Source organism: Elephas maximus, chromosome X (assembly GCF_024166365.1).
Source record: "Elephas maximus indicus isolate mEleMax1 chromosome X, mEleMax1 primary haplotype, whole genome shotgun sequence".
Classification (NCBI taxonomy): Eukaryota; Metazoa; Chordata; class Mammalia; order Proboscidea; family Elephantidae; genus Elephas; species Elephas maximus.
Genome location: NC_064846.1, coordinates 109,043,817 through 109,068,365, shown reverse-complemented (window position 1 = coordinate 109,068,365; position 24,549 = coordinate 109,043,817). Strand labels below are relative to the sequence as shown.

Here is a 24,549-nt window from a genome sequence, read left to right as displayed (position 1 = left end):
TATTTTGGACACATCATCAGGAAAGACCAATCACTAAAAAAAGGCACCATGTTTGGTAGAGAGTCAGAGATAATAAGTAAAACCTTCAATGAGATGGATTGTCACAATAGTTGCAACAATGAACTCAAACATACCAATGATCATGAAAATGGCACAGAATATTTTTTTCTGTTATACCTAAGGTCACCATGTCTCAGAGCCAACTCAATGGTAACTAAGAACAACATAACATTTTCAGAAACATTGAATATACATAATATGTATTCCTGGTCTCATGCTTGGGCTCTTGAAGCAAACCCTCTAAACAAGACATGGCAGGGCATTTAAAGGTGAGTTAGCTCTGTGATTTTCAAATCGTTTAATCATAGATTCCTTTTAGGCAAGTGACAGGTTAGAATCCCAATAGTTCCAGCAATAAAATCAGAGATCGTTCTGGTTAAAGTGGGCTTGGAGAGTTGAGACCAGTATGTGCTGGTCAATGTTTAACAACCAACTCTATGAAAGAAAAAAGTCCTGGCATTTGCTGATTTCCATGATGTGAATACTCCCACCATGACCAATTTCAAGCTACCAACAGGACATCACTGAACATGATTTTGTGAAGAAATGCATTCAATCAACTCTGGGGATTCAGGTTGGCTCCAGCACACCACTGGTTGAAATCCGGTCACCTAAACCTTCTCCTTCCTTCTCTTCTTCTCTCTCCCTACAGTGACACCCCTACAGAAACCCCAGGGTTCCCAGAATATAGTTTGAAAATCCATGAGTGAATCTTATGCCTTTAATATATAGATAGTAACACTGAGACCCAGGGAGGCAGATGAACCGAGGCCTCCTAATGTCCAATCCAATGCTCTTTCCATTGCATTAAGCTGCCAATAGCCCAATTAGCTCCCATTTCCCTGTCTCCAATTTTTCCACCTTATTCCATTATTACTCTGCCATTAAATTTGCTCCTAAAATATTGCTCTCATCAGCAGCAGGTCCCAGCTCCATTCTAAAACCATCTATGGCTTTTACAGAAACCAGGATGTCAATTTTAGGCATCTTGGTCCTCCGGTATCAGTTGGGAGGCCTTAGCTCATCCTCCCAACTTTTTCTCCCCCTACCCTTCTACATACACACCAAGCTAAAGTTTAACTGACTTTATCCCTCTTCACCATAATTCGTCTTGCCCTTGACTGCCTCTGGGCTTTGGCTTTCTCTCGACTTCTTACCTAGAATTCCTTGCCCATCCTCTTTGTCTATCCAGTGCTCACCAAATCTCAGATCCCAGTCAATACTCCAGCTTTTCCAATTGCACAAATGAATTTCTTCTACTTTCCTGTTCCTTAGTATGTGAGGCCTGTTTAATGTCAGTTTGCTTTAACTGAATGAGCATATCTTTTTATGTACCTTTGGTTTAATTCTTAAATGTGTTTGTGTGTGTGTGGTCTGTGTTTAAATGAACTCTTCTTATATGTTTATATGCATGTGTTGTGTGCTTGCATTTTGCTTGGGTGTATGAATCTCTGTCTAAATGTTTGTTTTCTGACTCATAGGGTCACTATGAGTCAGAATTGACTCGATGGCACTGGGTTTGGTTTGGTTTATGTACATGTCTATGTGTGTTTTTGTGCCAATTTTGTGTCTCTGTGTGCTATGTTGCTGGTGCAATGTGTCAGTGAATTCATATCTATGCTTGTGTCAGTATAATTGTATTTTATGCTTATCATCATTTGCATAGACATAGGCATATATGTTTATATGTGTTCTGTGTATCTGTAATCTATGTTTATATTTGGTATTTCTGGGCTTGTGTGTGCACGTGTGTTTTTTAACAGGACCTGTATGAATTTCCCTGTGTTCCACCACTTCCCTCCAGCTCAACCAAATCCAAAGCTGCACGCACACGTGAGAGGTTCAACTAATGTTTCCACCATGATGAATTGCTCCAATCTGCCCTTTCAATCTTTATCTAGGAAGGTGGGCTATAAGGGTAGAAGTGGCCACAGGGCCACAGTGAGCTCTGGACACTGGGCCTCAAAAAGGACACATCATATTCCTCCAAACAAAAAGTAAGCTAAGTTTAGATGTCACTTACACTGTAGTATGAATTTGTTGGATGTGTTTCTCCTTTGAGAAGTGCTTATATTTTCAAAGCTTAGTAAAATATGGGCAGTACCAATTGAAAAATTAGACTGCTAGTGGAATTACAGTCATTCTAGGGCCTGTGGGAGGAACAATTTTTGGAGTATTTGCATTTTCCTAGGGGCTTAATATCACTCTTTTGTAGGCCAGAGGTCTGTATGAATTGAAAGTCACTGATTGGTAAATCAACAAAATGGAGTGTAGCACTATTAAGGCAATGGGTTGGTGCACTGGAGACTAGGCTTAACTTTCCCTTAAGGGAAGTAAATAATAGATCCCTCATGAAAAGGCATGGGGAGCATTAATGTTGGTGGCTACTCCCTTACCACCAGATAATTGGAGCTATTGGAGTGGTTCAAAGTGATTTCAAAAAGCTTCCCCAACATGAGATAGGGGGTATATTCCCCCATAACAACCCTATCCATGGGCTTGCCAATTCTTTAAACTTTGATGTGTACAAAGCTCTTTCACACATTTAAGCTTTTGTACTCTGAAGTTCACCCCAGACTTGCATGAACTAAGTAGGCAGGGGTTGACAGTAGAACATTTGAGTATTGCATAGGCCAGCAAAGTTAATTGAATATCAAGTCAATACCCTATCAGCAGGAGGAATTGCTTCATTTACCCTGGAACCTCCAACCCCAGGAAGGGTGGAAGGCAGGGGTGGGAGAGTGGGGGACACGTGACTTGTGCTGAAATAAGGAAGGAAGGAAGGGGAAAGGGGAATGTGCTATGGGACTGGTAGTCTAAGAGAGAGATATAGGGAAGGAAGGGAAGTGAGCACACACAGATGCAGGCAGCCACCAAGAGTTTGAGACTCTTTGACAGCAGGACGCTGGAAGAAAGGACAGAAGTGAAACTGGCTGTGATGGGGCTCTTACTGATCCTGCTGCTCCTAGGCCACCTAACAGTGGTCACTTATGGTAAGGCAGCAAGTGGGGGCCTGGCTGCCACTGCTGACATCGACAGTGGGCTGAGGGCTTTGGGTTTTAATGTCACCGAGAAAAACCTCTTCCTGCTGGGTAGGTTCTCAATCAGTGCCACAGGATCTCAACTTTGGGGAAGGGAGGGAGGTAGCTGAAGGCTACTGAAGGAGCCAGAAGGCAGGTTTGGGTGAGAATTGAAAAGGATCCTCTCATGGAAAACATCTGCGTGATTCTCTAGTGCTTGTTGTATCTCAGGGACATCAGGAAGGCCCCATATACCACCTAAAACCCTCCTTCATCTGCTGTTTTTCATCTGAAATTCTACCATTAGAACTTACCCCTAGGATTACAGGCTTTGATCCCTATTAGTACAAACATCTCCCCGAAAATTAATGCTGTCTAAGAGCTAGATGGGACCTTAGGAGTAACTTATATCCACATTTCACTACCAGTGATGAGGAGTTCGTTGCTTCCCTAGATCATCTTTATCTATCCAGGGGCAGCTCCAACTGTTAGAAATTTCTTCCTTGGTTGAACTAAATCTGCCTCCCTATGGCTTTCATCCATTGGCCCCAGCTCTGATCCTTGGAGCCACACAGAACATATTGGTCCTCTCTTCCCTGTGACAGCCTTTCAGAGGTCTGAGGACAGACACCATGTCCTCTTGACTTCTCTTCTCCAAACTAAACTTCAGCTCCTTAAACTGGTCCTCATAGAACTTGGTGACTTGCAGCATTCTGGAATAACACTTCTCTGTAGACACAGTCCAGTTTGTCTGGGTTGTTTGTGGGATCCCAATGCTGGGCACATATCCCAAAAGAGGTCTGACTATCATTCCATTGAGTCCTCACCCATCCTCATTTATACCTCTGAGAAGTGAGATGGCCTTTCACAAAACTAATCCTGGGTAATAGCTAAGTGAGACCCAAGATAAGGCAAAGTGTTTCTTGTTGCATCCCTACTTACTTCATCTCCTTAAAGGGAGAGGTTGAATGGGTGTTAGATTGATGTCCTTTGTGAAATCAGAAAGAACTCAGATTTTCATAGGTGGCTTAGATTAGGCCACCCTATCCTGTGGCTCTGTGACCCATCAAACTCTAGAATCTCAGAGCCAGAAGAGACTCTGAATGGCATCTGAGAGGGAAAGTAATTTGCCCTTGGCCACACAGCATTAGCAGTAGTCAATGCTCCTGAAAAACAGTATTCTTTCTAGAACTACAATATTTTTTTCCTCTAACAGATTTCAAGATTGCATCTCCCTGTCTTTGATTTGAATTGGGACTTGAAGAGGCAGGGATGGGGCTAAAGGAAACATTTTGTAAATGTTAAAATTTAAATCGTGTGTGTGGCGTATGTATCTTGTTCTCTTCTGGGTCTGTGAGCTCCGTGTCCCTGGAAATAGGTCTTCCTTTACTAGAGAGGTCCTACACTATAAACCTGAGGCTCAGCTTATACTAAATAGCCAATAACACCTTCCTTCTCCCAAGACTTCAGAGCCCCCAGCCCATCTGTACAGTGAGGAGGTTGGCCTCCTGTACAGTGAGGAACAGACCTCAAAGGGCCCTGTCAGCTGGAGAGCTCTGTGGGGCTGTGGCTTCATTGCTAAAAAGATCCTAGAGGCCATAGTCAGCTGTTAGTCTCTTCCTGTGGAGCTGAGACACATGTTGAAATAATTGTGATAAGAAAAAATCCTAGTGTTTGAATTTTATAACATTTTAAAATTTTTATAAACATCTATTACCTAAGCTAATTATTTAACCAGGAGGCATTCCAGGGGATGGAAAGAGGCCAGGCACAGAGAGAGGGGCAACATGAGAAGATCTCACCCTCTGTGTGATGGTGGTAGTAAGAAGATTCAAAAAGGGACCCAGAATGCATCCTATAAAAGGGCCCATACCCAGCAAACCAGACCCTCCTTTCTTTAGTACCATCATACAAGCCTCAGGCCTTTGCTTTTCTAAGTCTAGGTCCCAATACCAGAGTGGGCCCCAGTACTGTCTCCTCTTTCTCAAGTCAAATCCTCCTTCAGCAAAACTTCTTGAGCCAATGCCCAGCTCTGGTCTTTCTTTTGAGGAAGCCAATACTTGAAGGAAATACAATCCTTCCTGAGAGAGGGGATCAAGGTACTGAGGTTCTGGCAAAGGCTTTTTAAAAGGCAGCCAGAGGATGTGGGCATTATTTCTCAGATAGTCAGGAAGATACTTTCCATTCCTTGGATAACATCCATTGTGTCAAGTAGATTCAGGTGGGGGGTTGCTGGTTTCATTTGTGGCTGGTGGCTTAATAGTTCAAGAAAGATAAGAAGGCAGTGTAATATCTGAGAGCCTGTATTCTAGACCTCCAGGCCAAGCTCTGCCCTTGCTATCTGTGAGAATTTGGGTAAGCATCTTCTTTCTCTTGGCCTCAGATTGTCCAGTATGTATCATGAGGGATTGTGACTGAGTAGTTTGTAAAAACTCTTCCAGCTCTGCCATTCAAGAAGTCTCAGTATCTCATCCTTCCTGGTACCTCAACCCCTGCTGTGCCAAATATTTTCCCATCTCGGGAGGGTGGCTTCTTACCTTCTTAAGTGCCAATTTTTTTTTTCTTTAGGTCATTAATAAAGCTAACAATGATCCAACCAGATTGAGCGCTTCACTAGGGTAGGAATAATCAAGACAAATATGGAAATTTTTATCTGGGGCATAGGACAGAACTGACATTTATCCAGCACCTACTGAACACCAACCACTATGGTAGGCGATTTCACATCTATGAGCTCATTTGATCTTAATGATAACCCTCCATGGAAAATATTACCTCCATTTTATTAATAATGACCTGATGCTCAAAAAGGTTTAGTGATTTTCCCAAGGTTACACAGAAAGACATATGGTAAGGCAGACTTTGGACCTAGATTGTTGTTATTCTTTTTAAGAAAATGTAGTATTTATTGCCCTCCTGATCCCAGTAGATGTTCCTATTAGGTGCTTCTCTAGTCTCTCTGATCATCATAGAAATAGTTGGAAGGTATAAGTCAGTGCTATTGTGGCTATCTTCATTTTGTAAATCAGGGAACATGAAAAATATACAATATCCTTTTTCCTATGATGCCCTGTGCCTACCATCCACTCTTTATGTTACTAATGAAGAAAAGGGAAAGGGGGAGGACAAGAAGGATGAGGAGGAGGAAAAGAAGTTGGAGGAGAAGTAAGATGGAAGGATTAATGGAAGAGAGAGGAAGGGAAGAACAAAAGGGAGAAAGAAAGGAAGGAAGAAAGATAAAGAGAGAGAGAGAAAGAAAGAAAGTGAAAAAAAAGAAAGAAAGGAGGGAAGAAAGCATGGCATTCCTGGAAGTCTGGTCACCAGCTCTGTCCCATGTTGCCATTCTGGAATGGAGAACTCAAGCCTAGCCTACTTCCAGAAGTAACTTTCTAGATTGGGAAATTGGGACTGGCTGGCCATGTTCTTGGCAGATCAGAGTGGGTTATGTGAAAATCTTAAGTTTCTAGAGAAAGGAACGCTAGTCAAACTTTGAAGCATCCTAAGGTCAGAAGAAAGACGTGTATATGCATAGACAAAGGCATTTTCAGCTCCTACAGATGTCCTCATGGCCTGAGAGGGGAGTTGTGAGAATTCTCTTCAGGACTGGAAAGGGAGGTTGGGGAGGGCTGGAGGGAGATTAATGGGAAAGTGCCAATTAAACTGAGAGGCTCAGATGGTCTTCATGGGGATTAAGGCTGGTATCTTTGTGCTTTCGTGTGGCCAAAAACATGTATGAGCATTTTTGTCAATGATGATAATAACATGTATTTGTCTGTACATGGAGACATGATGTATCATATAGCACAGTGAAACTCACCACTTGTTTAAATTTCACCACCAACTAGAACATGTAATTTGTTTTAACTTCTTTTTCCATTATAGGCTTTTAGGATAGACCCATCTAGGATTTGAAAGAACTTTATATAGTAATGCTTTACAAGCCCCAAACAAAGCTCAAAATTTCCTCAGACAGCATAGTCCATCCATAGACCGCTCTGACAATATTATAAAGTTCATTTTTAGGGTGAACCAAAATTTGCTCCTCTTATGCTCCCATTTGTGAGTCTGAGTTCTGCTCCCTGACAAGTCTGAAACTCTGCAGGGAATATGTGGTAGATCTAGCAATGTGGACTTATGTTTATTTATTCTTTACTACTCAGGGCATTTATCTTGCCCAAAATAAGCTGTTAATGTTCTAAGAGTCCCTGGCGAGGGCACAGGCCAGAGGTTAGATTTTAGTTTCCACATTAACAGAGGCCCTGGTGCTTGGCAGTACGCACCATCCAAAAAGTGTCGTTTTCCATCTGCTTGACCGAAGCTTGAAAATCCTAGACTAAATAAAAGATTTTATTCAAAATAGCTTACACTTTGAAATCACCTGTCCTAATGAGAGAGATAGCAACACATTGTTGAAATACAATCCCCCAGTACCCACTCCTGGCCCCAATTAAGTAAAATACAAAATCCTCTAAGTATGATCTTGTGGATGGAAAATTCTGATGGGAGAGGATGGTTGTCTCAATGTTTCTGACTTTTCGCCCCTGGATTTCCCTCCCCAGTATGACAAGGAGCAATCTCCCTTTGGCCATACCACAATCTCCACAGTACCCAGCCCAAGATTTTACTCGTACCCTTTTTCTCTCCAAACCAAGCATGGACAAAATCAAAACATCTCTGTTTGCTCCCTCAGATTGGAATTTTCCAAGGGATCTTTGCTGAAAACTAAGAGAACCCAAAAGGGAAATAAACAGAAAAACCAGAAAAAAAATAATCAGGTTTACAAAGTGCCGGTTTCAAACTTAACAATTGCTAATACACATCACAGCCTATTCCTCAGTCAAGATTCTACCATCACAATTGCCCTTTGCTGCCCCCCTTACTCCTTTCCAAAGAAGACCTTGGATTTGAGCTCCAATCACTGACCCCTTCTGAGGAGCAATGGGGGATAATAAGCAGGGCAGATAGCCCTTTCTTGCTAAATCTTGCAGCTCCTATATTTCTCCAGGTGCATACTTACATAAAATGAAATAGTTTAACACTTTTACTCTCACCCTTTTTGGAAAATGTCGAAAAAAAATGTATCACGGACTTATAGAATGTTAAGTTTGACAAAATCCCTAGAGATCATTCCATCTAAACTCTCCACATTATGAATGAATAAAATGGATCCTCTATTGTGGGACATGACTTACCTAGGGTCACCTCATAACAAGTCAGTGACACAGGAAGGACTTAAAACTCACAAGAGCTAAACCATGTTAAGGGCCTTCTTTTGAATACTGGTTCTGATTGGTGGGAAGGCTGGCCGAAAACAAAAGGGCATGGGGATCCTGAAAGTGTTATGGAAAGGAAGTTGAGGGTGTTTCTCAGAAGCCTCTGGTGGTCTGCCACAGTCATTCTAGCTCCCAGGTGAGTGTTCTATCTATGTCTCCTTCCTTCCTCTCATCCCCTTTTTAGGTCGTCCCATCCTGGAAGCCCCAGAGAGTGTGACAGGGCCCTGGAAAATGGATGTAAACATTCCCTGCACCTATGGCCCCCGGCAAGGCTACACCCAAGTCTTGGTGAAGTGGCTGGTGCAACGTGGCTCAGATCCAGTCACCATCTTTCTACGTGACTCCTCTGGAGACCATATCCAGCAGGCAAAGTACCAGGGCCGCCTGCATGTGAATCATGAGGTACCAGGAGATGTGTCCCTCCAACTGAATACCCTTGAAATGGATGACAGGAGTCACTACACATGTGAAGTCACCTGGCAAACCCCTGATGGAAATCAGTTGGTGAGGGATAAGATCATTGAGCTCCGAGTTCAGAAATGTGAGTCACCATAAGGAGTACAAGAGCGCTGATAGGCAAAGATCCAACAGAGGACTGTAATCCTAGAAGGCCCTGAGAAATCCAATAGCCCTTTGTTTACCTGTACATAGACTCCCTTCAGTTACATGTACTAATCATAGCACATGGACAGGCAGAGGATCCTAAGAGTTATCACTAACATAGCAAGATTTAAGAAGTATTGGGAAGGGCTCCTGGCCTTCAGATTTTTACCCCTCCAACTTCCCAGAAATTCCAACATCCATGGCCTGGTTGCCCTCCTTCAGCTCTGGGCTTTAAAACTCACAAAAAAGAGTGTATCTGATCAGGATATTGGAGGGTAGAAACAAGCTGACAAAGAAGCTCTGGGAAAAGGGAGGCAGAGGTTAGCCAAGATAAGCTTTGTTGACTTGACAGTTTCCCAAATGTCTGGGCCTGGTAAGCCAAAGCTGCAGATTCTGTAAAAATGCTACTTGAGCCCCCCGCCCCCACAACTACATTATTTTAAAAAGCCAGTTATTTTTAAATCCAGATAATCCAAAAACCCAGATAATACAAAATAGTACTTAATCTTCCAAAGAAAATTATTTTTATTTGCATTGCCCTGTTCCCATCTTCCCTCCCAAGTCAGGAACCAACTTTAATTCCCTTTGCAGATATATGCAAACTCCTATGCCCAGCAGGGATGACCCAGCCTTGTATACTCTTATTCTTGTGATTTACAAGAGCCTCCTCTCTTGTCTGCCCTTTGCAGTATCTGTCTCCAAGCCCACAGTGACGACTGGCAGTGGCTATGGATTCACAGTTTTCCAGGGGATGAGGATTAGCCTTCAATGCCAGGCTCGAGGTTCTCCCCCCATCAATTATGTTTGGTACAAGGAACAGGATAACAACCAGGAACCTGTCAAAGTAGCAGCGTTGAGTACTTTACTCTTCAAACCTGCAGTGCTGGCTGATTCGGGCTCCTATTTCTGTACTGCCAAGGGCCGGGTTGGCTCTGAGCAGCGCAGTGACCTTGTGAAGTTTGTAGTCAAAGGTGAGAAGCTATCTGTCCTGGGGAGCACCTCAATGGGGCACCTTGCACCAGAAATACCTCAGAGTAGTGCCCTCAACCCAGAAAAGGGGGAGCAGTGTTCCAGGTAATGGTTGTTGAACAATCACAAAAGAAAAACAGCTTTCAGGACTGGGGAAAATGTCATGTCATAAGTTGATAAAGATGGTAAAGAGAAAAATGACATTTACTAGGTACCTCATATTTTCCAGATACAATGCACCAAGAACTTGATACACTTTTTCTCATTGAATCCCCCCTCCCCCGAAACTTTTCTATGAGATAGCTACCATTACCCTATTTAAAGAAGAGGAAACAGACCAAGAGAGGGTAATCTACTTGCTCTGGGGCTCACAGTAAATAAGAGCAAATTGAGATTTGCACTCAAATCTTATGCTCCTCCTGCTATGCCTGATTGTCTCTCATGATTCAGTCTATTCCAGATCCTGGGCACCCTTGGGAAGCTGATGTTTTTTATCTGTTTGTCTTTTTATTTGTTTTGTCTGTTAGGATTTTGTTGTTTTGTTTGATTAGGTTTGGTTTTGCATTGTGAAATAAAGCCCTGAACTCTTTCTCTCTCTCTCTTTTTTTTTTTTTCATTTTCCCACTTCTTCCTATAGGCAAATGCAAGATCTAGTTGAAGAGATGGGCTTATTTCTCATTCACATTAATTCACTTTTCACATGCTTCTTGACCTCCCACTCTTTTCTGCTCTCTGAGCCAAGCTTTTTTGACTCCTGCTTCTTGCATCCTTCTCCACCTCTAACCTGGCCCCATGAGTCTGGTCCCCTCTTTTGCCTCTTTCCTACATAGCTCACAGTGTCTCATCCCTCTGCCTCACCCTCTGTGCTGTTCCTCTGTTTTGAGACGGTATCACATGCCATGACTTTCCTCAGGTACTTGGACCGCTGAGCTCTGCTGGCAAAAAAAAAAAAAAAAGCTGCACTGATTCCACTTTAGTCTTAAGCTCTGCAAACTGCAATGCTTGCCCTTATGCTGTATGTCAGTACATTTGCTCATATTTGTTCCATTCCTTATATCATGTGTTCCAAACCTTTTCCATCCTATTTCAGGCCCCCAACCCTCCTCCCAGAAGATGAGGTTGCATACATCCTTCTTCTCCGAGAAGACCCAGACCTTTCTAAGATGTGAATTCCATCAACTCCTCTCCTCTCTGCCTTGACATTTCTCTGCCCACTCCCTCTTGGAACAGAGCAATATGTGCCCTGCTCCTCTTCACAGCACACCTCTCCATCTCTGTTACATCAATGCCCTGCTCCACCCATTATTCCTTACCTGTACTAATGTGTGTATGTGTGTGTCTTAAATCTATCTACCACCCATCTCTCTCCTCTGACCACTACCAACCTTCTGAAGAAGGTAATTTCCATTGGCTGCTCCCTTCAATTCTCCCATAATATACCTTATAAACTGGGGTCACCATTGACCCCTGAATCACCAAAGCCCAAGGCTATTCTACCCAAACCCATCCTCCTCAACATCTCACTAGACTTTGACCCTCTTGACCATCCTTCCTCTTTAAAATTATTTCCTCCACTAGTATCAATGACATCATTGTTTCCTGGTTCTCCTAAGGCCTGTCTGACTGATTCTTCTCAGACCCTTTTGCTGGCTCATCTTTCATTCATCCCTTAATTGTAGGCGTTCTCAAATATTTCGTTTTTATTCCTCTCTTCTTGTATATAATCTTTTCTCAATGGATTGTATTCACTTTTGAGGCTTCTAGGATATGACTGTCAAATAGATAATTTTACCTTTATTTCTCTTCTGAGTGCTAGATTCCAATGTCTAGTTACCTTCTGGATATCTTCGTTTCTAATCTCAGCTTGAACATCGACTAATTCTTTTTGGTATAATGACTCTGTGTATTCCTTCCATCTTCTTTTGATGCTTCCTGTGTCATTTAATTTTTTCCTCATGGAATCCTTCACTATTGCAACTCGAGGCTTGAAGTTTTTCCTCAGTTCTTTCAGCTTGAGAAATGCCGAGCGTGTTCTTCCCTTTTGGTTTTCCATCTCCATCTCTTTGCACATGTCATTATAATACTTTACTTTGTCTTCTCGAGACGCCATTTGAAATCTTCTGTTCAGTTCTTTTACTTCATCAATTCTTCCTTTTGCTTTAGCTGCTCGACGTTCAAGAGCAAGTTTCAGAGTCTCCTCTAACATCCATCTTGGTCTTTTCTTTCTTACCTGTCTTTTCAGTGACCTCTTGCTTTCTTCATGTATGATGTCCTTGATGTCATTCCACAACTCATCTGGAATTCGGTCACTAGTGTTCGATGCATCAAATCTGTTATTCAGATGGTCTGTAAATTCAGGTGGGATGTACTCAAGGTCATATTTTGGCTCTCATGGACTTGCTCTGATTTTCTTCAGTTTCAGCTTGAACTTGCATATGAGCAATTGATGGTCTGTTCCACAGTCGGCCCCTGGCGTTGTTCTGACTGATGATTTTGACATTTCTATCCTCTCTTTCCACAGATGTAGTCAATTTCATTTCTGTGTGTTCTGTCTGGCGAGGTCCATGTGTATAGTCAACGTTTATGTTGGTGAAAGAAGGTACTTGCAATGAAGAAGTTGTTGGTCTTGCAAAATTCTACTCTTCAATCTCCAGCATTGTTTCTATCACTAAGGCCATATTTTCCAACTACTGATCCTTCTTTGTTTCCAACATTCACATTCCAATTGCCAGTAATTATCGATGCATCTTGATTACATGTTCGATCAATTTAGACTGCAGCAGCTGATAAAAATCTATTTCTTCATCTTTGGCCCTAGTGGTTGGTGCATCAATTTGAATAATAGTCATATTAACTGGTCTTCCTTGTAGGCGTATGGATATTATCCTATCACTGACAGCATTGTACTTCAGGATAGATCCTGAAATGCTCTTTTTGACGATGAATGCAACACCATTCCTCCTCAAGTTGTCATTCCCAGCATAGAGTCATTACACCAAAAAGAATTAGTTAATGTTCAACCATTTCAAGAGGTGGCATATGACCAGGAACCGATGGTACTGAAAGAAGAAGTCCAAGCTGCTCTGTAGGTATTGGTGAAAAACAAGGCTCCAGGAATTGAAGAAATATCAATTGAGATGTTTCAACAAACAGATGCAGCGCTGGAGGTGCTCATTCGTTTATTATGCCAAGAAATATGGAAGACAGCTTCCTGGCCAACTGACTGGAGGAGATCCATATTTATGCCTATTCCCAAGAAGGGTGATCCAACTGAATGTGGAAATTATAGAACAATATCATTAATATCACACGCAAGCAAAATTTTGCTGAAGATCATTCAAAAACGGCTGCAGCAGTATATCGACGGGGACCTGCCAGAAATTCAGGCAGGTTTCAGAAGAGGACGTGGAACCAGGGATATCGCTGGTGATGTCAGATGGATCCTGGCTGAAAGTAGAGAATACCAGAAGGATGTTTACCTGTATTTTATTGACTATGCAAAGGTATTCAACTGTGTGGATCATAACAAATTATGAATAATATTGCGAAGAATGGGAATTCCAGAACACTTAATTGTGCTCTTGAGGGACCTTTACATAGATCAAGAGGCAGTTGTTCGGACAGAACAAGGGGATACTGATTGGTTTAAAGTCAGGAAAGGTGTGTGCCAGGGTTGTGTTCTTTCACCATACCTATTCAATCTGCATGCTGAGCAAATAATACGAGACGCTGGACTATATGAAGAACAATGGGGCATCAGGATTGGAGGAAGACTCGTTAACAACCTGCGTTATGCAGATGACACAACCTTGTTTGCTGAAAGTGAAGAGGACTTGAAGCATTTAATGAAGATCAAAGATCACATCCTTCAGTATGGATTGCACCTCAACATAAAGAAAGCAAAAATCTTCAGAACTGGACCAATGAGCAACATCATGATAAACGGAGAAAAGATCGAAGTTGTCAAGGATTTCATTTTACTTGGATCCACAATCAACAGCCATGGAAGCAGCAGTCAAGAAATCAAAAGACGCATTGCATTGGGCAAATCTGCTGCAAAGGACCTCTTTAAAGTGTTGAAAAGCAAAAATGTCACCTTGAAGACTAAGGTGCATCTGACCCAAGCCATGGTATTTTCGGTTGCATCATATGCATGTGAAAACTAGGCAATGAATAAGGAAGACCGAAGAAGAATTGATGCCTTTGAATTGTGGTGTTGGCGAAGAATATTGAATATACCATGGACTGCCAAAAGAACGAACAAATCTGTCTTGAAAGAAGTACAACCAGGATGGCGAGACTGCGTCTTACATACTTTAGACATGTTGTCAGGAGAGATCAGTCCCTGGAGAAGGACATCATGCTTGGCAGAGTACAGGGTCAGCAGAAAAGAGGAAGACCCTCAACGAGGTGGATTGACACAGTGGCTGCAATAGTGAGCTAAAGCATAAAAATGATTGTAAGGATGGCTCAGGACCCCGCAATGTTTTGTTTTATTAGGCATACGGTCGGTATGAGTCGGAACCAGCTCGACAGCACCTAACAACAACAATCTTAGCTTACCCAAAACTGAAATTACCTTTTCTTCAACCAACCTGTTTCTCGAAACTGTGCTATTTCACTGGTAACTCAGGTTGGAAGACACATTACCTTTGACTCCTTCTCTTTCGCCTCTCATAGTGAAATAATCACTAAGATTATCAACTCCTATGTATTCGACTAAGCTTTCTCTTCCCATGCCCACTGCCCTGGTTTAGGGTTTCATCATCCTTTTTTCCTGAACACTTTCAGTAGCTTCCTAAATCATCTCCCTATATCCATCCATCCTCATCAAATCATCCATGTACTCAGCATCTACTGAGTACCTATTTTATGCCACTAGATTATAAAATCCATCAGTATAGAATCCTACCTGTCTTGTTCATGTGTATATCTCTAGAGTCCAGCAAAGCACATGACACATCCCATTAACCCCTTGCCGTCAAATCAATTTAGACTCATAGTGACCCTATAGGACAGAACAGAACTGTCCCATAGGGTTTCCAAGGCCGTAATTCTTATGGAAGCAGACTGCCACATTCTTTCTCCTGCTGAGCAGCTGGTGAGTTCAAACCACTGACCCTTCACTTAGCAGCCAAGCTCTTAACCACTGCCCCACCAGGCTCCTTTCATGGCACGTAGGAAGGACTAAATTAATATTTGTTAAATGAATGGACAGAATGAGCTAAACCCTAACCTTCAGAAAATTCACCACATCATCGCCAGAATTATTTTCCTAAACTCAGACTGAATCACGTATACTTCCTTCCTCAAAAACTTTCTGTGACTCCCCACGTAACTTTCTACCAAAAGAACAAAGCTCAAACTCCCTTAGTCTGGAAACAGCCTACCTATCCAATCTCATATTCTAATATATCTCTTTACATCTAAATCATACTTTACATCTAAATCATGTTTCTCCTTCTGTCTACAGTGTTCTTTCTTCTCAGCCCATTGAAATTCTATTAAATTTCATTGTTACCTGATTTTTACTGAGAGAATTATATCCACAAATATTTGCATACAAGTTTTTGTGTGGACATATGTTTTCATATCTTTTGGGTATACACCTAGAAGTGGAATTGCTGGGTCGTATGGTAACTCTAGGAGCCCTGGTGGTGCAGTGGTTTAAGCAAGCAGCTGCTAACTGGAAGGCTGGTGGTTTACTGGGTATGAAGTGGTATCTCATTGTGGTTTGACTGACGTCTCCCTAAGGACTAATAATATTGAGCATCTTATCACGTGCTTATTGCCCATTTGTATACCATCTTTAGAGAACTATCTATTCAAACCCATTGCCTATTTTTTTTATTGAGTTATTTGCTTTTCATTAGGTTTTAAGAGCTCTTTATATATTCTGGATACTAGATCCTTATCAGATATATTATTTGAAAATATTTTCTCCCAGTTTATCTTTTCACTTTTGATAGTGTCCTTAGATGTACAGAAGTCTTAATTTTGATGGCATTCAATTTATCTACTTTCCTTAATTTGCTTGTGCTTTTGACGTCATATCTGAGAATCTATTGCCAAATCCAAGGTCCCATATATTTACATCTATATTTTTGTCTAAGATTTTCATAGTGTTGGATCTTACATTTAGGACTTTCATTAATTTGAATTAATTTTTTATGTATGATGTGAGGTAGGAGTCCAAATTTGTTCTCTTGCATGTGGCTATTCAGTTTTCCACAGCGACCTGGTTGTGCAATAGTTAAACACTCAACTTCTAACTGAAAGGTCAGTGATTCAAACCCACCCAATGGCTCCTCAGGAGAGAAGACCCTGGTAATCTGCTCCTGTAATGATTACAGTCTGGGAAACCCTGTGGGGCACTTCTACTTTATCCTATAGGGTCTCTATGAGTCAGAATTGACAGCACACAACAACATTCAGTTTTCTCAGCACCATTTGTTGAGAAGATTATTCTTTCCCCCATTGAATAGTCTTGGCACCCTTGTTAAAAATCAGTTCACCATAGATGTAGGGGTTTATTTTGGGATTCTTGGTTCCATTTCATTGATCTATAAATTTATCCCTATGCCAGCCACAAACTGTCTTGATTACTGTAGCTCCGAAGTTTTGAAACGGGAATTGTGACTCCCCCAATGTTGTTATTTTTCAAGACTTTTTTGGATATTCTGGCTCCCTTGCATTTTCATGTGAATTTTAGAATCACTTTATTCATTTCTGTGAAAAAGACACAACATTTTGATGAGGATTGCATTGAGTCTGTAGATCAGTTTTTGGCATATTACCGTTTTAACAATAGTAAATTTCACAGTCCGTGAATATGGAATTTATTTTCATTTATTTAGGTCTTATTCCAACAGCGTTTTGTAGTTTTCAGTGTACAAAGTCTTGCACTCTTTGACTAAATTTATTCCTAAGCATTTTGTTATTTTTCTTGCTATTGTAAATGGAATTGTTTCCTTAATTTCATTTTTGAATTGTTCATTGCTAGTGTACAGAAACACAACTGATTTCTCTATATTGATCTTGTATCCTGAAGCTGGGCTGAATTCATTTATTAGCTATAACTGTGTGTGTGTGTGTGTAATCTTTAGTATTTTCTATATATAAGATTATGTCATCTGAAAATTGAGATAGTTCTAGTACTTCCTTTCGAACCTGGATGCCTTTTATTCCTTTTTCTTGCCTAATTTCCCTGGGTAAAACCTCCAGAACAGTGGTGAATATAAGTAATGAGAATAAGCATCCTTGTCTTGTTACTGATTTTAGGGGAGAAGCATAGTATTTCACTATTAAATGTGATGATAGCTGGGGGCTTTACAGAGATGTTTTTTTTACCAGGTTGAGGAAGTTCCCTCTGTTTCTTGTTTGTAGAGTGTTTTTATCATAAAAGGGTATGATTTTGTCAAATTTTTTTCTGCGTTTTTTGAGATAGTCATGTTTTTCTTTTTTTCTTTATTAGTATGGTGTATTACACTGATTCACTTTCATGTCTTGAACCTATCTTGCATGCCTGGGATAAAGCTGACTTAGTCATGGTGTCTAATCCTTTGAATATGCTGCCAAATTTGGTTTGCCAGTATTTTGTTGAGGGTGTTTAAATCTATATTCATAAGAGATATTGGTCCATAATTTATTTTTATTTTGATGTCTTTGCTTTTGTATCAATGCACATACAATGAAATGAGAACTGTTCTCTCATCTATTTTTTGAAAGAGTTTTAAAGAATTGACATAATTTTAAAAATATATATATTTTTATATACCTGGACAGTGGTTTTATTACTAATTTAATCTCTTGTTAAAAATTTATTCCAATTTTCTTTTTCTTCTTGAGTCAGTTTCAGTAGTTTTTGTGTTACTCGGAATTTGTCTTTTACATCTGCGTGTTAGGAATCAGCATGCATCCAGTCCCTAAAATGTGGAGATTGATCCAGTCCTCACATTCCCACATCTCCATCCTTCCTAAAAGTCACCCTGCAGCATTCTTTCTCTCTGACCCTAGACAGTCAAAGCTAAATATGACCTTACAAGTTAAAAGAACACTGCCCTTTGGAATGCAAAATAGGCAGATACAAGCCACCAGTTTGGGGAGTCTACTGGGACATCCTAACCTTTTGACTTGCTGGCCACAAATTCAGAGTTGATTTCCCACTATTCCTTCAGGATGGTAGCAGCGAGCTCAGGAGTCCACTTTCTAACCTGTTGGCTTCTACTACCTTCTTTGCATTTGGTAATTCATTGGAGTGCCTCACAGAACTCACAGACAGTATACTATACATATGACTACAGATTTATTATAGCAAAAAAAAAATGCAAATAAAAGGTCACATAGGGCAAGTTCTGGAAGGGTTCCCAACATGAAGCTTCCATGTCCCAAGGGACATGCAACCCTTCTGAGAGCAGATAGTCTCATCAGAAATGTACTGTAGTTTTCTTTGTATAAGTCTTTCACATCTCTGATAAGATTTATTCCTAAGTATTTTATCTTCTTGGGGGCTACTGAAAATGGCATTCATTGATTTGGTGATTTCCTCTTCGATGTTCTTTTTGTTGGTGTGGAGGAATCCAACTGATTTTTGTATGTTTATCTTGTATCCCCCCACTCTGCTGAACTCTTCTATTAGTTTCAGTAGTTTTCTGGAGGATTCCTTAGGGTTTTCTGTGTATAAGATCATGTCATCTGCAAATAGAGATACTTTGACTTCTTCCTTGCCAATCTAGATGTGCTTTATTTCTTTATCTAGCCTAATTGCTCTGGCTAGGACTTCCAGCACAATTTTGAATAAGAGTGGTGATAAACGACATCCTTGTCTGGTTCCCGATCTCAGTGGGAATGTTTTCAGGCTCTCTCCATTTAGGATGATGTCGGCTGTTGGCTTTGTATAAATACTGTTTATTATGTTGAGGAATTTTCCTTCTATTCCTATTTTGCTGAGAGTTTTTATCATGAATGAGTGTTGAACTTTGTCAAATGCCTTTTCTGCATCAATTGATAAAATCATGTGATTCTTGTCTTTTGTTTTATTTATGTGGTGGATTGCATTAATTGTTTTTCTAATGTTGAACCATCCCTGCCTAGCTGGTATGAATCCTACTTGGTTATGGTGAATTGTTTTTTTGATATGTTGTTGAATTCTATTGGCTAGAACTTTGTTGAGGATTTTTGCATCTACATTCATGAGGGATATAGGTCTATAATTTTCTTTTCTTGTGGCGTCTTTACCTGGTTTTGGTATCAGGGACATGGTGGCTTCATAGAATGAGTTTGGTAGTATTCCATCCTTTTCTATGCTCTGAAATACCTTTAGTAGTAGTGGTGTTAACTCTTCTCTGAAAGTTTGGTAGAACTCTGCAGAGAAGCCATTCAGACCAAGGCTTTTTTTTGGATGGGAGTTTTTTGATCACCTTTTCAATCTCTTCTTTTGTTATAGGTCTATTTAGTTGTTCTACCTCTGTTTGTGTTAGTTTAGGCAGATAGTGTGTTTCTAGGAATTCATCCATTTCTTCTAGGTTTTCAAATTTGAGTATACTTTTTCACAGTAATCTGATATGATTCTTTTAATTTCAGTTGGGTCTGTTGTAATATCGCCCATCTCATTTCTTATTCAGGTTATTTGCTTCCTCTCCTGTTTTTCTTTTGTCAGTTTGGCCAATGGTTTATCAATTTTGTTGAGTTTTTCAAAAGACCAGCTTTTGGTCTTGTTAATTCTTTAAATTGTTTTTCTGTTTTCTATTTCATTTTGTTCTGCTCTAATTTTTATTATTTGTTTTCTTCTGGTGCCTCTGGGTTTCTTTTGTTGCTCTCTTTCTATTTGTTCAAGTTGTAGGGATATTTCTTTGATTTTGGCCCTTTCTTCTTTTTGGATGTGTGCATTTATTGATATAAATTGGCCTCTGAGCACCGCTTTTGCTGTGTCCCAGAGGTTCTGATAGGAAGTGTTTTCGTTCTCATTGGATTCTATGAATTTCTTTATTCCATCCTTAATGTCTTCTATAATCCAGTCTTTTTTGAGCAGGGTATTGTTCAGTTTCCAAGTGTTTGATTTATTTTCCCTTTTATCGATATCCACTTTTATGGCCTTATGGTCAGAGAAGATGCTTTGTAATATTTCAATGTTTTGGATTCTGCTAAGGCTTGCTTTATGACCTACTATGTGGTCTATTCTAGAGAATGTTCCATGTGCACTAGAAAAGAAAGTATAGTTGGTTGCTGTTGGGTGGAGTGTTCTGGATATGTCTACGAGGTCAAGTTGATTGATTGTGGCATTTAGATCTTCTGTGTCTTTATTAAACTTCTTTCTGGATGTCCTGTCCTTCACCGAAAGTGGTGTGTTGAAGTCTTCTACTATTATTGTGGAGCTGTCTATCTCACTTTTCAATGCTGATAGAGTTTGTTTTATGTATCTTGCAGCCCTGTCATTGGGTGCATCAATATTTAATATGGTTATATCTTCTTGGTGTATTATCCCTTTAATCATTATATGGTGTCCCTCCTTATCCTTTCTAATGGATTTAACTTTAAAGTCGATTTTTCAGAAATTAATATTGCCACTCCTGCTCTTTTTCGATTGTTGTTTGCTTGATATATTTTTTCCATCCTTTGAGTTTTAGTTTGTGTCTCTATGTCTAAGGTGTGTCTCTTGTAGGCAGCATATAGACAGATCTTGTTTTTTAATCCAGTCTGCCACTCTCTGTCTCTTTATTGGTGCATTTCATCCATTTACATTCAGGGTAATTATGGATAGGTATGAATTTAGTGATATCATTTTGATGTCTTTTTTTGTATGTTGACAGCTTCTTTTTCCCACTTGATTTTATGTGCTGAGTAGATTTGCTTTATATATTGTCTTTTCCTCATATTTGTTGTTGTTGATTTTGTTTCTGCTGATTCTGTATTTTTCCCTTGTATTTTATTTTGAAGAGTAGGGTAGTTTGTCTCCTTTGTGGTTACCTGATTATTTATCCCTATTTTTCTAAATTTATAACTAACTTTTATTTTTTTGTATCACCATATCTTCCTCTCCATATGGAAGGTGTATGATTTCATTTCTTAGTCCCTCTTTATTATTTTAATGTTGTCTTCTTTTATATAATATCATTGCTCTTACCCAGTTTGGGGCTTTTTTTTTTTTTAATCTTGCCTTGTTTTTTTTTTTTTTTTTTGGATTTCCCTGTCTGGTTTGACTTCTGTTTGCTCTGCCCAGTGTTCTAGTCTTGGGTCGATACCTGATAATACTGATTTTCTGACCAAAGAACTCCCTTTAGTATTTCTTGTAGTTTTGGTTTTTACAAATTCCCTCAACTTATGTTTATCTGGAAATGTCTTAGTTTCACCTGCATATTTAAGAGACACTTTTGATGGATATATGATTCTTGGCAGGCAATTTTTTTCCTTCAATTTTTTTTTAAATATGTCATCCCATTGCCTTCTTGACTGCATGGTTAATGCCTAGTAGTCCGAGCTTATTCTTATAGGCTCTCCCTTGTAGGTGACTTTTCTTTTATCCCTCACTGCTCTTATACTTGTCTCTTTATCTTTGGTTTTGCCAAGCTTGATTATAATATGTCTTGGTGACTTGCTTTTAAGATCTACCTTATGTGGAGTTCGATGAGCATCCTGGATAGATATCTTCTCATCTTTCACAATATCAGGGAAGTTTTCTGCCAACAAATCCTCAACGATTTTCTCTGTATTTTCTGTTATCCCTCCCTGTTCTGGTACTCCAATCTGGTAGGTTATTTAGATAGAGTCCCACACAATTCTTAAGGTTTCTTCGTTTTTTAAAATTCTTTTATCTGATTTTTCTTCAAATATATTAGTGCCAAGTGATTTATTTCGAGTTCAGAAATTCTAGCTTCTACTTGCTCAATTCTGCTCCTCTGACTTTCTATTGAGTTATCTAATTCTGTAATTTTATCGTTAATCTTCTGAATTTCTGATTGCTGTCTATGGATTTTTCCAGCTTATTAAACTTTTCATTATGTTCCTGAATAATCTTTCTGATTTCTTCAGTTGCTTTATCTGTGTGTTCTTTGGCTTGTTCTGCTTATTGCCTCATTTCCTTCCTGATGTCTTGGAAAAAAAAAATTTTTTTTTGAAGGGTTCTGTATATTAAACTTTTGTATTCTGCATCTGGTAATTCCAGGAATGCACTTTCATCTAAAAGATCCCTGGATTCTTTGTTTTGAGAGCCTGTTGAGGTGATCATGGCCTGTTTCTTTATGTGACTTTGATATGACTGTTGTCTCTGAGCCATCTATAAGTTACTCAATTAGTTTATGCTTGCTTACTGTGTCGTAGCTGCTTGTTTTTTTTTTTTTTTTGGTATACCCCTATGGGTTTCTCAAGTGAGCTAGCTTGATTATTTTTGCCTTTGGAGCTCTGGTGTCCTGTCCCCAGCTGGCTAGAGCTGTTATCAGGTATATCAGTCTAGGAGTCCATTCAGTTTTCTTGTATGAATTCAGCTCAGGTTTCCAGGTAGCTGATATCAAGTGTGTGGTACAGGCTCTGTCCTACAGTCTTAGAGGGGCAGGGGTGATTGGCACATATACCCATATCTGATTGCAGCAGGGGGTCACACTCTAAATAAGGCAGGGGGCTGGGAACCGACCCCCAAGTGTCTCTGAGGCAAATGCCTCTCTGTTCCCTAGTGAGTGCTGGTGGGTGGGCTCTGCAGATGGAGCATGGGCACAAAAATTTTTTGTTGTAAGGACTGGGAGGTACCAGTTATCCCTAGACCCCTGTCGCTGGTGGCTGGGTGACCCAAGTTGAGCCACCAGTCCTTAGGTCCCTGTTGTGGGTAGGTGAGGACCTTGTTTAATAGGTAAACAATGTCAAATGTCAAACACCCACCTCTCCACCGCACAGCTGAAATGGTTGTAGTTTGCCAACAAGGGCCTATTCTCCCGAAATAGGCCCACACAGGTCCATGCAGAAGGGAAATGTGCTCAAGGTCCATGGACGGTTTATGCCTGAACAGGAGCCACTTCTGTCCTAAGCTCCCCCAGTTAATGGAGCTAGCAAATTATCTTTTCCCCCAGTTGCAAATTTTTTCCTTCCCCATGGCCGGGAAGATGGCTCCAGGTGCTCACCAGGGTCTATCTCAGGCCTAGGGATTCAGCCGCTGAAGCTGGCTTGAGGGTGGGGCGGGTGCTGTAAAATATACGCAAGTACTTAGCTTTTGCAGAGAGTGCCCTTCTCCTCAGGTTCCGGAGGTGTGAGTGGGCTGTGTGGCTGGCTGTTTCTCCCTGAGGAAACCGCGGCCGAATGCTAGTACCAGCCTGCCACAGCCGCCACTGCTCCAGGAATGGTGCCTGAGGTCTCCCTGTGATTCAGGTCCAGTAACTCCTCTCCACTTCTGAACGATCTCTTCCTTCCCCTGCCCCTCAGTTCGTTGTCTAAGCTTGCCTTTGATGCTCAGGGCTCCCAGCTTGTCACAAATATGCTCGTTTCACTTGTTTTTTCAGGTCTGTCTATTCCATCTTGCTTCCGCCTCTTCCTTTGACTTTTGATCATGATGTGTGGTGCAGTGGTTAAGTGTTTGCCTGCTAACCAAAAGGTCGGCAGTTCAAATCCACCAGCTGCTCCCTGGAAACCCTGTGGAACAGTTCTACTCTGTCCTATAGGGTTTCAGTCAGGATTGACTCAATGACAAATGGTCTAGCTGCACATGTTTTTAGTTTATCCTACTTGAGGTTCATCAAAATTCTTGAATGTATAGATAAATTTTTTCATCATGTTGTGACATTTTTGACATTTTTTTCTTCAAATATGCTTTCTGCCCATTTCTTTCTCTCCTTCTGAGACTCTATGCATATGCTGATACACTTGACAGTGTCCCACAGGTCACTGAGGCTCTGTTCATTTTTCTTCTTTTTTATCTTTTTTTTTAATGTGCTTTAAATGAAAATTTACAGGTCAGTTTCTCATACAAAAATGTATGCACACATTTTTATGTGACCCTAGTTCTCTCCCTACAATATGACAGCATACTCCTCCCTGCTCTGTATCCCATGTTCATTCAACCAGCTCCTTCCCCCCTCTGCCTTCTCATCTCACCTCTACTCAGGAGCTGCCCACATAGTCTCATGTGTCTACTTGAGCTAAGAAGCACACTCCTCACCAGTATCATTTTATGCCTTATAGTCCAGTCTAATTTTTATCTGAAGAGTTGGCTTCAGGAATGGTTTTAGTTTTGGGCTAACAGAGAGTCTGGGGGCCATGTCTTCTGGGATACCTCCAGTCTCAGTCAGACTATTAAGTCTGATCTTTGTACTAGAATTTGAAGTCTGCATCACACTTTTCTTCCTCTCCATCAGGGATTCTCTGAGGTGTTCCCTGTCAGGGAAGTCATTGGTGGTAGCTGGGCTCCATTTAGTTGTTCTGGTCTCAGACTGATGGAGTCTCTTGTTTATGCAGCCCTTCCTTTCTCTTGGGTTTATAATTTTCATGTGTCTTTGGCCTTCTTCATTCTCCTTTTCTCCAGGTGGTTTGAGGCCAATTGACGCATCTTAGATGGCTGCTTGGTAGCTTTTAAGACCCCAAATGCCACTCACCAAAGTGGGGTGCAGAAAGTTTTCTTAATACACTTTGTTATGCCAATTGACCTA

General features: G+C 40.6%; 1 protein-coding gene across 4 annotated transcripts in view; it reads left to right on the top strand.

Moving 5' to 3' along the window:
- The first annotated feature begins 2,935 nt into the window (after nt 1-2,935).
- VSIG4 (V-set and immunoglobulin domain containing 4) overlaps nt 2,936-24,549 on the top strand; it is a 39,893-nt gene continuing 18,279 nt past the window's right edge. For all 4 annotated transcript variants that reach the window (XM_049872996.1, XM_049872995.1, XM_049872994.1 and 1 more), the window contains exons 1-3: nt 2,936-3,053; nt 8,538-8,894; nt 9,646-9,927. In XM_049872996.1, coding sequence (XP_049728953.1) covers nt 2,999-3,053; nt 8,538-8,894; nt 9,646-9,927 — 694 coding nt within the window. In that variant the 5' untranslated portion in view covers nt 2,936-2,998. The remainder of the gene's footprint in view (nt 3,054-8,537; nt 8,895-9,645; nt 9,928-24,549) is intronic.